This window comes from Solanum pennellii, chromosome 7, assembly GCF_001406875.1.
Source record: "Solanum pennellii chromosome 7, SPENNV200".
Taxonomy (NCBI): domain Eukaryota; kingdom Viridiplantae; phylum Streptophyta; class Magnoliopsida; order Solanales; family Solanaceae; genus Solanum; species Solanum pennellii.
Window position 1 is genome coordinate 56,056,119 of NC_028643.1, and position 13,789 is coordinate 56,069,907.

The 13,789-nt window shown below is 35.0% G+C and overlaps 1 protein-coding gene and 1 pseudogene across 7 annotated transcripts; one reads left to right on the forward strand and one right to left on the reverse strand.

Moving 5' to 3' along the window:
• Nucleotides 1–1,697, forward strand: part of LOC107025087 — a 5,663-nt pseudogene extending 3,966 nt beyond the window's left edge.
• Nucleotides 1,698–4,571: 2,874 nt separating this feature from the next.
• Nucleotides 4,572–10,337, reverse strand: LOC107026489. 7 transcript variants are annotated; one of them, XR_001457577.2, is made up of 9 exons: nucleotides 10,059–10,337; nucleotides 9,776–9,965; nucleotides 9,079–9,262; nucleotides 8,283–8,486; nucleotides 7,713–7,988; nucleotides 6,524–7,622; nucleotides 5,037–5,311; nucleotides 4,879–4,933; nucleotides 4,572–4,739 (listed from the first exon to the last, which is right to left on the reverse strand). XR_001457577.2 is itself a non-coding variant. In XM_015227469.2 (6 exons), the coding sequence occupies exons 1-6, from the start codon at nucleotides 10,260–10,262 to the stop codon at nucleotides 6,590–6,592; spliced, it is 2,091 nt and encodes a 696-aa protein (XP_015082955.1). In that variant the 5' UTR covers nucleotides 10,263–10,337; the 3' UTR covers nucleotides 6,374–6,589. The 7 variants fall into 7 exon arrangements, 1 of the variants encoding a protein (XP_015082955.1); XR_001457578.2 differs by having other exon boundaries at nucleotides 4,879–4,936; XR_003579500.1 differs by having other exon boundaries at nucleotides 5,037–5,356.
• Between the last annotated feature and the right edge of the window lie 3,452 nt (nucleotides 10,338–13,789).

Here is a 13,789-nt window from a genome sequence, read left to right on the forward strand (position 1 = left end):
CCCCCCCGGCATGTGTTTCATATTTGGTATACAACACTTCCAGGATTATTTCCTGGAACATTTTTAAAACAAAATAAAAAAAGGAACCATGAGGACAAGATTTTTGTCACTCAATATCAATAAAACCTAGTGATTTTCTATTTTTGCAGGTTGGTATGAACGGTGAAATGTTAAGTCTTCCCACTTTAAGTGGGAGTTCCTCTGTTAAATGGGTCAAGGATTTGTTGCTGGCTCAAAAGCAGCCCTTCACTTGGTACAAGGTAAGATTATCACTGGTGCAAACATCCTGTAATACAGGGTCCTGGTAACATAAAAAAGAAGAAGACTTTTACATGTTTTCATCCTCAAAATCATGCTGTAGCACAAATACCTTTTCCAGGCTACATTTGATGCACCTGAAGGAAATGACCCACTAGCTTTGGCTATGGGAAGTATGGGAAAAGGTCAAATATGGATAAATGGCGAAGGCATAGGTCGCCACTGGCCTGGATACATAGCAAGCGGCGACTGTGGTGAATGCAATTATGCAGGACTCTACAGTGAGACAGTGTCAGACCAACTGCGAGATGCCTTCTCAAAGATGGGTAAGGGTCTAAGGGATTTCCTAAAGTCCAGCCTTTATGGCAATTTTCTCTTTTTTATTTCGTGTAGTAGTCCAAATTTTGGGGGAAAGTTTCACATGACTATCTCACCCTATAAAGAGCAAAAGTCAACCAGAAAGAGATGAGAGAGACATTTTGTGTCTCTTGTTCCTTAAGATATACTGCTTAAAAGTCAAATATACCCTAACACAATCGTATTTCAAACAAGGTGCTAAGGGAAGAAAAGGGAAACACAAGAAGCTTGAAGAAATATGATACTATAACTTTTGATGAAAAATATGATAATATAACTTTAGCTTCTTGTTTGAAAGAAAATACAACTATAATTATTTAACTATTAATTTCAGGTATCATGTCCCGCGACCATGGCTGAAACCAAGAGGGAATCTGTTGGTAATATTTGAAGAATGGGGAGGTGAGCCAGAAGGAATTCCTTTGGCTAGACGATCAACAACCAGAGTTTGTGTTGATATTGTTGAAGGCCAACCAAATCTTAAAAGTTGGCAGATGGCAACTCCAGGGAAATCTAATAGTTTGCAACTAAAAGCTCACTTACAGTGCTCAGATGAGCTGAAAATCTCAGACATACAGTTCGCAAGTTACGGATTACCACATGGAACTTGTGGAAACTATTACAAAGGTAGCTGCCATGCTAATAAGTCCAATGATGCATTTGAAAAGGTATTGTCCATTCCTATTCGCATTATAACTTACAAGTATCTAGACTTCATTTAAACCAAGGATTAAAGGTTTTCCGGCAGACTGATGGCTGCTATTTTCTGATGGTCACCCAAACTTCTGTATTTTAGTTTGTTCCTAAAAAGCATGAGTTTAACATTGTATTGATCTCATTCATTTATCATCATTGGCTAATCTGAAAGTGTCATTAACCCGTTTATTTGTACTTCCTCTTAAATTTAATATGGGATACTGCAGAACTGCATTGGACAACAATCTTGTTCACTAAATGTAGTGCCTGAGGTCTTTGGAGTGGATCCATGTCCAAATACCTCTAAGAAACTAGATGTGGAAGCTATGTGCAGCTGAAAGTGACAAGATTTATATAGGAAACTAATGGAGCAACGTCTCATTTTATTACAGGTACTCGGATTACAGAGGGCATAGCTTTGTAATAATCCTTGCTTCGCCGCAAGCTTTAATTTCATAAGTTCCACAAAAGTTGTCCATTATCGATTGAACAAGTTGTACAGCATCTTGCATACCATATGTCACTATGACTTTAAGTATCCATACACAACCAATTTGTAGGTCACTGTCCACCACCGAATGGCTGAAACCAGGTCGGGAGAGGAGTAAAGCTTCTTGTGAAATGACGCGAGTTGTAAGGGAGCTAACTTCCATTTTTCTTTGTAATAACTTTATTGTCCACAACTGTGTCAATAGGTTAGCTTATTTCTATAGCTTTGCATCCTTTTGTGTTTGCCTTATTATTTAAGTCCTACACGTTCACTTGATTCATTAAGATGGATGCCAATATCAATTTCATATCGTAAAGATCATTTATGTCTCAAGTTGGTCAACATCTATTGTTTTTCAGGAAGAGGCGGGTTCCTTTAATCTTAAAAAATTATTTACTCCCAAAACAGAGGCGGACCTACCCTATTAGGAGGGGGTCCACGTGCACCATTCATCTCAGAATTTTTTTTGTATATATGTGTATATACCTTGCATAACTATCATAGATTTAAAAGAAAGTTTTGGTACCAAAATTCTACAATTTATTCATCCATAAAGATGCAAATTCATAGTATAGAAAAATAAACTAGCTAGCAATCACATAGAGATTTGTGAATATTCTAATATCCTAACCTATTCAATAGCATATCAAATATGATTTTGATAGATCAATTTAAATCCTACAAAATCATATCTAACCACACTTAGATATTTACAGATCAACACTCCCCCTCAAGTTGGCATGTAAATATCTTTCATGCCTAACTTGCTTACAAGATTTCTCCATGGGCCATAGATAGGCATTCAACTTCAGCGCTGCTACAGGCTACAACATTCTGATTTTTACTCCAAGTCATGAGATTTCCCTAGATAAAAGTACAATATCTTGATGTAGACCTCCTATCAATAGTAGAACCTGCCCAATCTACATCTACATCTGTAAAGCTTTCAGTGACTCTATCTTGACAATTCTGAAAGGCAATCCTTTCCCTAGTGAACTTTTCAGATCATGTACACCGCTTCTTGGTTCTCTTCCTTCGGAGAGTGCATAAATTAACTCAGTAAGCTTATAGCAAAAGCTATATCAGGTTGAGTGTGTGATAAGTAGATCAACTTTTCCACTAGTCTCTTATATTGACTTTGGTCAATTGAATTTCCTTCTTCATTTCCGAATTTTCTATTCAGATCAGTAGGTGTTTCAACTGGACGACAACCACTCATGCATGTCTCTTTTATAAGATCTACTACATAAATCTTTGATCTCAAATTTTTGAGGCTAATTGTTTTTTTAAAGTGTTCATTTCAAGCAAGTCATCTCCTACAAGTAAGAATCATCAACATACACTATCAAGATAGTTTTCTTTCCTTCAAGAGAGTGTTGAATGAACAAGGTATGATCTATTGCCCTTAAGTGTATCCTTGTTTTTTTACAAACTGAGTAAACCTCTCAAACCAAGCTCTAGGAAATTGTTTGAGCCTATAGAGAGATTTCTTTAGCTGTCACACTCTAGTTTCATGCCTTCCATCAAAACTCAGAGGATGACCCATGTAGACTTTTTCAAATTTTTCGTTAAAGAATGCATTTTTCACGTCTAGTTGTTGAAGGGGCCAATCAAAATAGGCAACAATGGTCAGAAGAACCTTGATAGAATTCAACTTGGCAACTGGAGCGAAAATCTCAAGATAGTCAATCTCATAGGTCTGAGTGAAACCTTTTGCTACCAAACAAGCTTTATACCTCTCCAAGGACCCACCTAATTTAAATTTGATGGTAACATCCATTTCCAGCCCACTATTTTCTTTCCACATGGTAGTTACACCATTTCCCAGGTCTCGTTTCTCTTTGGAGCATTCATCTCCACTAGAATTGCCTCTTTCCATTTAGGAACATTTAAAGCATCCCGACACATTTTTGGGTATCTCCATTCCGAAAAATTGAAAAAGAAAAGCTATATAGGAAGGAGACAAGTTTCTATATGACACAAAATTTGCCATGGATGGTTTGTGATTTTTCTTATCACTTTACGTTTAGCAATTGGAAGATCAATGTCTAGAATAACAAGGGGCAAATCAGAATTAGGTTTCGGAGAATTACCTTGTATATTAGTAAAAGATCTTGTGGAGTGGACAATTGGTTCTAATGAGCGTCCTTAGTCTCTTTTTCTTGATTCTAGTTTCTTCTCATGTAAACCTGTAATTCCTTTGTTTGTTCCCTATCCTTGTCATTAATTGTATGAGAAAAGGTTCTATTGTCTCAATTTCCTTATTTTCATTATGTAAGTTGGGATCTCTTACCTTATCAAGGTTGTTATTACCAAAAGTACCATCTCCCGTATCTATCATAATAAAACCTAGATCCTTTTGTTTCTCATATGTGAGGTTTCTAGAATCCTTACTATCCATTGAATCGTTTCTTCCCTGAAGATGAGTTCCAAAAACTAATTGAGATTCAAAAAAGGTGAAATCCATTGTGACAATAACCTTCCTAGTAATGGGGTCATAACACTTGTATCCCTTTTGATTAAGGGCATAGCCAACAAAAACACATTTTATCACGTGGATCAAGTTGACTCCTATTGTGATCATGAACATGAACAAATACACTATACCGAAATCCAAACATCGTTATGGATTAACTTAACGGGTTTTGTGGCATGGTATTTTTGGGTGGAAAAAGATGAATGTCTGTGTTTAGCCATTTCATAAAATTCACACGGAAAGAGGATGTACTTTTATTCATAAACAACTACAGGTAACAAGAGTTTCAAATAATTAAAAATAGGACGACCAAGTCTATATCGTCATAACATGACTATTTATCAACTTGAATAGAGTTCAAATAAGCTGAATTAAAATTTACTAAACTGTCCCCGGTTTCAAGAAAATAGAGACCTTCAAACTCTCTATAGCATTGTCAATCGTTCTCCTCGAGACCTTGTCCTAAAATACACATGAAATAGAGTCAAAGATAGCACGACAATTAAGGTTTTTAGTCAATTTGTTGATAGACAAGATTATGAGACAATTTTGGAACATGAAGGACGTCAAAAAGGATCAAAAGAGGGGTTAGTTGCCTAACCCTTTTCCAGCAATTGTTGAGAAGGAACCATTAGCAACTTTGATTTTTCTATTTCCTGCTAGAGTGTAAGTTGAGAAAAAATGGAAATTCCATGTCATGTGATGACCAAGGACTTATACCAGTTGAATCTATACGCACAAAAATGGATGGAACATTACCTGTTTGGGAAAAAGAACAAGTCGGAGTAGAAGGATCAGATTTACTAGTTTGGAGTTGAGGCGGGAGAACTTGGAGAAATTTGTGCAGTAGCTCTACTTATTCCTTAGTGAAGGTCGCATTCCTAGAGAAGATTGACGCCTTAGTTCTTTGTTGGTACATTGAAAGGCCTGGCCATGGTTGTCTGCAATCTTTTTGTTCCAGCTGGCGGTTCCAGAAAGTATTACGAGTGTGCCCGTATTTTTTGCAAAAATCACACCACGGCTCATGGTTGTCTCTGTCAGAATTTTGTTAATAGAACTCTCAGCTTCTGTTGATTTCGCTGAGGGACGTAGCCCAGTCACTGTTGTTTTAGTTAGAAGAGTAACCTTGCTCTAATACCATGTAAATTTTGGTATCAAAATTGTACAATTTTATTCATCCATAGAGATGAAAATCTATAGTATAGAAAAATAAAATAACTAGCAGTCAGATACCTTGATTCTGGAGATTTGAGAATCAAGCAATGATTCTAATATCCTAACCTATTCAATAGCATATTATATATGATTTTGTTAGGGCAATTTAAATCCTACAGAATCATATCTAATCACATATAGACATTTACAAATCAACACCCATACATATCTGTTATTGGGGCAGCTGGTCGAAATGACCCTTGGGCTCTCTTCGCGAGTGCGCGCCCCAAGATCATATCTCGATGACACCACTTGCTATATTTTTTAGCGGAAAGCCTGCTTCTTCACAAATTTTAAACCCACATAGTTTTATTTATTTTTTTCGCTTCTGTTTTCCTCTTTAGTCCTCACTCTCTCCCTACATTTTGATTAAATCCCTCCTTCCCAAAAGCTCCAAATTCAAAACCTATTCTTTAGTCTCCCTGTTAACCTTTCTTTACTCATTCTAATTTCTAAACCTTTTTTCTTTTGCACATCTCTAGCATAATTATTAAGTCTTCTTTACAATTTATAAGCCCACATGGTTTTATTTGTTCTGTTACTCTTTTTAAAAATTCTTTAGTCTCCACTTCAACCGTACTTTTTGATTAAATCCCTCCCACCAAAAGCCCGAAACTTCAAAACCTATCTTTAGTCTCCCCGTTAACCTTGAACAAATGGGAAAAAAATCCCTCATTCTAATTTTTTAACCCCCTTTTTTTGGAACTTTGCTATCAATCATAAGTTTTTTAAGGATATTCCTTCCAAACTTTATTGCTAGTCACAATAAAGATAAGGGTGCGCCTGTTACGTTCAAATTTTAAGTACCCCTCTGATCAGGAGATATAGGACAGCTTGAAACTCCAGTTATGGACAATACAAAAAGATAACATGTGATGGCATTCAGAGAGAACTGTCAATAGTAAGATATATAAGAATTTCATGGGTAGACAAACTTGCATTATGTCAGTAAAAAATGGACATCAGCACAGAAGACCTATATACAATGTAGGACTATCAACATAACTTTGAAAAAAAAAAAGATTGCTTACTTGAGGAAAATACTTTTACAAAGCAGAACCATGCCACCAAAACAACTTCCTAAGGCCCATGCCTTTTCAGTTTTGCACATTTGATTGCTGTTGTACAGGGTCTTCAAAAGCTGCTGAAGCACAGGCATCTATTATATCAACCAATTCCCTATAATTTTGAAAAACATCGCGCCCTTGATTTCTCCACCTGATCATTCTGTCATAGAGATCCTTCATGTTCAGCTGTATGCTGTTTTTCTCTAGTGTGAGTTGGAGTAGCCTTTTCACACACTTGACTAGATATTTCCCAACCTTTAGTTTCACGTCACACACAAAATTGAGTCCACATTCCTCAGTTTCAAACATAGAAGCTGATATACTTTCACTTGCATCAGTTATGTCAAAGACAATACGAGCTCCTGCTGTAGCCTCTTTTCCTGTGTATGTCTCAGCCCATGCAATCAAACCTTTTTGCCGTTCATGGTTAGATTTCTTATCCTTCATTCCAGGTTGTGCTCCAGTTAATTGCATGAGGGTACCAGTTGCACCATAATGCAAAAGCAGTTCACATTCAGCATCATTTATATGATTCAAGCATCCGAACAAGATGCCTATTGGTATCCTCCTAAACAACATGTTCTTTTGTACACTAACACCTGGTGTTCGTTCTTTATCTAGAGCAAGGCTTTCATTTACTTTGTTTGAGTGCCCATTGTACATGTCCTGAAATTCTTTAATCCAGAAAGCAAGTGCTTGGCAATTGGAATCCAGGATATTCACCATTTCCTTCTTAAAGGATAGAGATCCCCTGACTTCCTTGTTACGACAAAGAGTTGTCTCATTGCCTTCATCAGAGCCAAACTTCCTAATAGTCCATATATTGGAAAATTTGGTCAGATTATCAACTAAAAGTTCCAAGTAGGATCCACCAGTAGGGTTCAAACTCCATGCTATGAACTTTGCAGCAGTAGCAAGCAATGGAGCATTAACGTCCTGTGAATTGTTAAGATTACCTTCTCCATATATGCATGCTGAGCTGTACTTGTCCCTCAAACTCTTTTCTGAGAAGAGTAAAATAGAAGCGAAAATGAACCAAGAAGGGAAAGTTACTGTAATTGCCCTGAAATAAATAGCAGAGAGAGTACCATATTAGCCATAAACTCAGACAGTGCAAACTAATTGTGTGAAACGTCATTAAACAAAAACTTACCAAATAGAACTCTGATTTACTTTGGCAATGTTCACAGCTTTATTTGAAAATGCTTCAACTGGCTTGCAAACTTCATCAACTAGAAACTCCAAAGATTCCAAGGACAAAGGTCCAGTCAAAATCCTCAAAATCTGCTTCTTGCATGGAAAGTAAGAATAAGAAAATGGAAGTTTTGATCCAATGTCCATTGATATGCCCCACCACATCGGTCTGGAAATAATATCTAGCACTAGGGAGACCAGCTTAACATGAAGCTCTAGAATAGAAGCCAAACCCCTGCAAAACAATAGTGCAAGAATGAGGAAGCCAAAAGATATAATAACAGGGCAATCTTTCAAATTTCTTAGAGTTTTCAAGTAGTATATTAACATAGAGCCATAATGTTATCCTTCAATAGAAAAATCTGAGAAGAAAATGATGAATTAGATAAAAATTTGTAGTGCAGTACAAAATATATATGCAGTCATATCGCATAAAAAGCTTTTAGAAATTACTGGAGTTATCAGTACAGAAGCCTTATTGGTTACTAACAGCAGGAAAGAAGAAAAAAAAACAGGTGTGGGGACTTACGTCAGTAGAAACCAGTTATGCAACAGGGATCTAGTCTCAGTAAACATGACAGGAGAATGTACCAAACATATGACAATTGAACGCCACTCTTTCCTCTTACAAAATTCCATTTCTAAACAAAGGAAAGGTCTCTTAATGACCTCTTGCAAAATTTGCGATACATCATACTTCAGAAGCATGTGATCTAGTTGCCATGAGAGCAACCTGCGAGCAAAGCAAACTATTATGGAAAAAGTGATTCATTAGATGGTTTACACCAAAACAATTGAGAAGCAACTCATATGAATCGGGTGCACATGTTGACAAGATCAAAATTCATGTAATTAACATATTAGTTTATGCAATCTCATTAGCATATTTATCATGAAGGACACAGATAGCATTTGTAAAATAGCATTTCCCATTTACTATGTCAGGAAAACAACACTGTCATTTCTCTTGTCACATTAAACTATATCGCCTCAAAGCCAAATGTAATCTATTCTCATTTTTTTTATATAAAAAATTGATATGCATATCAGTCCAGGAAACAAAAAAAAGGGCAATCAAGAGTACTGTTCTTTTTCTAATTTTAGTTCAAGCTGTCTTTTGTCTCCAGAGACTTCTCAGAGACATGATGCAACATTAAGCATGTTTAATCAGAACTACAAGAAAAAGTGCAGTAATTGGATGACATGGAATTCCAAATATGATCCAATATATAAGAAATAAAGGTAGGCCAACAACCTAGTAGGTTCCAAATAGAGGATACAGAAATAACAAATCCATGAATAATAGAAAAGCTGCTTTAACCAACCTTAGCGGAATTTTTCCACTCTCAATGTTAATTTCCTTTTGACAATGTACCTGTTTCAGCAAAGCACAGTGTCTTCCATCAATGGATCTTACGTCAAGCATAGGAGGCAATTTCAGTGAATAGTGAACTCTTGATGCTAGTACTGCCACCCTCACAGCAGCATACAAGATGATTGGAGAAAGATCTGGTGGAATAACAAATAACATGCCAAACATTTCAATAAATAAGTTCAACTATAATTAGCAAAGACTACAATCAACGAGAAAGCAGATATGGAAATTCTACAAACTCGTTAACATCTTTTTTGTATTTCTATGTTTTCTACAGATTATGTTGACCTGAAAACCAACTTTCTGACATGAAAGAAAGACCCTACAGAACATAGGACCTAAGTAAACGTACTGACATGACTAAACCTTAATCACAACTAATTGGTACCACCTACGCACATCTTTTTCTCCTATTATGTCCTATATTTTGCTAAGTCTTGATGGATTCAAGAAATTACAAGTCTTTAGCGACAATTTCCTTCCATTTAATCTTAGATCAACCTATCCATTCTAAACGTACAAGCGCTGCATCTAGAGGTCTACAGGAAATTTCTTCATTTAGCATCCTCTCTACACAAGTAAGCAGCTTTTAAATAGAAAATATCGCCAGAAACCTAAAACATGCATAGTTGAAAAAAGACAATTACGTTGAGATCTTCCAAGTTTCTGCAGAACATCAGCACAAGATTCAACTATTCTGGTACAATCCTGACCAGAAATCAATCCACCAATTTGCAGAACCTCCCCGTCAGCAGTTCTAAGAACCTTGCATTCAATTGAAGAAGATAGCACTGTAGCAATCGTCTTCACCAAGTACTCGATTGTATAGTTAAAGACCTACAGGTAATCACAAAATTGCAGAGACATCTCAAATGAGGAGAAAAAGAAAAATCATAATTATCTTCTTCTTTTGTTGTGATGAGATATGACCTGGGATGATGTGAAGCACATAACGGAAAGGGCAGTGTCCAAAACCCTAACTCTAGGAACTGTTTCGGAGAGGTTAAGCGAACGGTTGAGATTTGTGATAGTGAGGTCCATATTCGGAGCTTCATTTCCGGTCGCCGGACTTATGGACTTCAGTTCAGATGCTAGTGACACAAAGAGTGACCTTATTTCTGGAACCGTCGACATTGACAGCAAACAAGACTACCCCAGAGAATTATTTCCCGCTAACTTCCGCGATTTATTTGGGATGATACAACAGGAAACTATCACAACATATATTAATTTTTGTAATAAAAGAAAAGTGAAACGATTATTAATAAGGGTTTCAATTAGATGTGTGCAAAAATCGAATCGATCAATAAATCAAATCAATAAAAGTGTTATTGCTTTATTGTTATTGGATTAATGATTTTTAATAATTTTATCAAATAAATTATTGGGTTATCGGTTTGGTATTGGTTTTTAATGTTGGATAAACTGATAACCCATTAAGACTAGTAATTTACTACTTTTAGTTGGAAATAAGTTATCCCAAGATAAGTTATCCTGGTTAGCTATCCTGGGATAACTTATCCCACCGTGTATATAGGATAACTTATTGCATCACTATGATATAAATAGTGAGAAAAATTATCTCAAACATGGCAATCAAACAACATAAAATTTTTTTATCCCATCACTAATATTTTTAATCTTTTCACAACAAACGAGCCCTAAAAGTTACTATATTTATCCTTTAGCCTTCAATTCATGCTTCACAATAACTTTGAGTACACAATTTACATTATAAAAAGGATTAATTTCAGGAATCACATAGTTTTAATATGAAATTACAATCTATCCCTCTTTTGTTTGTAATTACATTAATCTCCTAAAAAGTAACACAAATCGGATGCATAATGTATAGCTCTGATACATTAAAGAGTATCTTGGATACATTATAACATAAATCGGATACATAATATGTAGCTCGGATACATTAAAAACTAGCTTGGATACATTATAAAATAAATCAAATACATAATATGTAGCTCGGATACATTAAAGAAATACGAGAGTTTAGAGGTTTTTAGAAATAGAAGGGGATATTGGAAATAAGAAAAACATAATACATGTATTTCAGCAATTTTTTCTTATAAAAAATGTTAATATATAAAGCAAGAACCCTATTCCTCTTAATTTTTCTTTTTATTACACTTGTATAGTTCTTTTCATGTTTGTTATTATTGTTTCTATTTTATAAGAATTTGTAAAGTTATATTATTGTGTTTTCGCATCAAATTTACTAGAATAGTCATATATTTAATTTGTAAGTGCTTTCTTATCGGTTAAAACGAAAAATGAATCGTTAAGGACTAAAGCCAATAAACTGAAAACCTATAAAAAAAACATCATATTGGTTTGATTATTGATTAAATATATTTAAAAATCAAAAACCGATAAATTGAACCAATGATGTATAAAATTGAACTGAATCGAACCGACTGATGCACACCCCTAGTTCGAATCCATAATACAAGTATGGAAAACATTACTAGTCTCTCTTTCTTACCACCGACCCATAAATCAAATTTGTTAGGTAGTTCACAAGTTAGTACACATATATATTTATTTAATTAATTTAATACAAATACATAGTTTACGAAAAAGTCATTGGGTTCGGCCAAACCTATGAGCCCTCGCTTAGCACTGTCTCTAGTTTTAAGATTCAGTTAGTCAAGTAGGAAATGTTTATAAGGTTGTCGATAATTCAAAAAAGGAATAACCTCACCAAGTTCAAGTACGAAACTAACAACATTGTCTTTATTTATTTTTTAAATATTATTTATTACTTGTCATTTCCTTATTAATTAGATAAAACAAAAAATCCAACTCAGTTATATTTTTTCTTTTCGTTAGATTTTCTCCTTACAATTTATTAGATATTTTTTTTTAAAAAAAAACAACAACAATAAAAAATCAAAAGGCATTTGTCCTATTTAATGATTATTATTGTTCTTATTTACTTTGGTGTAAATACATATTTAATGAATATAACTTAGTGTTATTATTTACTTTGGTGTAAATACATACAGATTGTGCAGTTAGTAAAGCAATAATCAATGAAATTCGTTTAAGTTCTTGTGGGTTCTTATTGAAGTTTCTTGAGTTTGATTCATGGAATAAGGTGTTATAGTAGAATCTTACATATGTTGGTGATATAGTGGATTCTAAGTGTTTGGGGAAAGAAACAATCGAATTTAGATGGTTTAGAGTTGAAAAATGAGTAAGAAAATTTCAAGATTTTCTGGGGAGGGGGATGGGGTGTCGCACCTCTCAGAGGCCCCCAAACAGGGCCTCGGGCTCTGGGGCGCCCAACAGCCAGAGCACCCCAACCTATAGCCTTTGAATTTTACCCTCTAGGGCCCCGCGTCTCTTAGAGCACCAGGGATGCTAGTTCTTCTACATTTTCCTACTTCTTTCTATACTAGTTCCTTAGCAACGTACCTAGGTTTTCAAGTTGATTTATACACTCTAAGGTAGGTCTAAACGTCATAAAATCATCCATAAACATAAGATCATGAACCTTGAATCGATAATTTAATTCAAGAAAAGTTAAGAGTCAAGTCAAGAGAAGTTCATAGAGTTTTCCAAAAGTCTTTCCAAAGGCTTGAGTTTTTGAGTTGAGAAAAGAGTAAAAAGTAAGATTGAAGTTCATTTTCTTCAAATAGTATATGGAGACTATGTATTCCCATAGAGTCTAAAATGTTTTCACAATTTAAAAAGAAAGGAAACTGAGAATCTCAAAGAGCCTTTAAGCTAATTTTTAGTCAGAAGTAAATGTTTTCACAATCAAGCAAGAGAGAAAACGTTAATTTCCAAGATAGGCTTTGAGCTAAGGTTTCAACAATTATTTCAAACCACAGAAATAAGTATGTTTTTAAACATAAGATCTAGTATCACGTTTTGGAAGTAGTATTGAGCATTGATGTGGGGGAGAGTTAAGACAACTCTCAACCACCATAAGCCATGTAGCCACCACGGGTAGAAAAGGGTCATACTTTTTAGACGATTCCTTAATGCTTCTAGCATAGACTAGTGGATCGACTTAGTAGTCAGGTTTTATACCTTTGACAAGGTATAGGACTTAGTAGTCAGCTCTTAAAGTGATGGTTATACGAACAAAGTTCATATTGTATCTTTTCATACAAACAGAGTCACTATAGTACTTTTCAATACACAGAGTTGATATTCATGTTTTGAAAGTTTTCCTTTATATTGCGTTTACATTAATGTTTTAAATAGAAATAAGTTCAGTCTAGCTAAGACCAAGTTTGTTCTTTCGGTTCCTTTTAAGATTATGTCTTGTTTAGTGTTCCTCTCACATGCTCATACATTCAATGTACTTATTCCATTTGGCATGCATTTAATCATGCAGATACATGTAAACCAAGATCAGCATCCAACACATCATTGATTTTAGTTGAGCTCTAGAGTTGTTGGTGAGCCTCATTACTTCCGAAAAATCCCTTTTATTGCTTTTAGTATTTTAGTTCATTCAGATTTTGTAGGTCTTGTCCCAACATCCATCTCAGTTTTAGAGGCTTCATAGATAGACGTTCATATGTTAGTTTTTTGTTCTTTTCATTTTCTTTCTATTATGTTGAGACTTGAGTTTGCCTTATTTGATCTTTCCACTTCATCTCTTATATATATATATATATATATATATA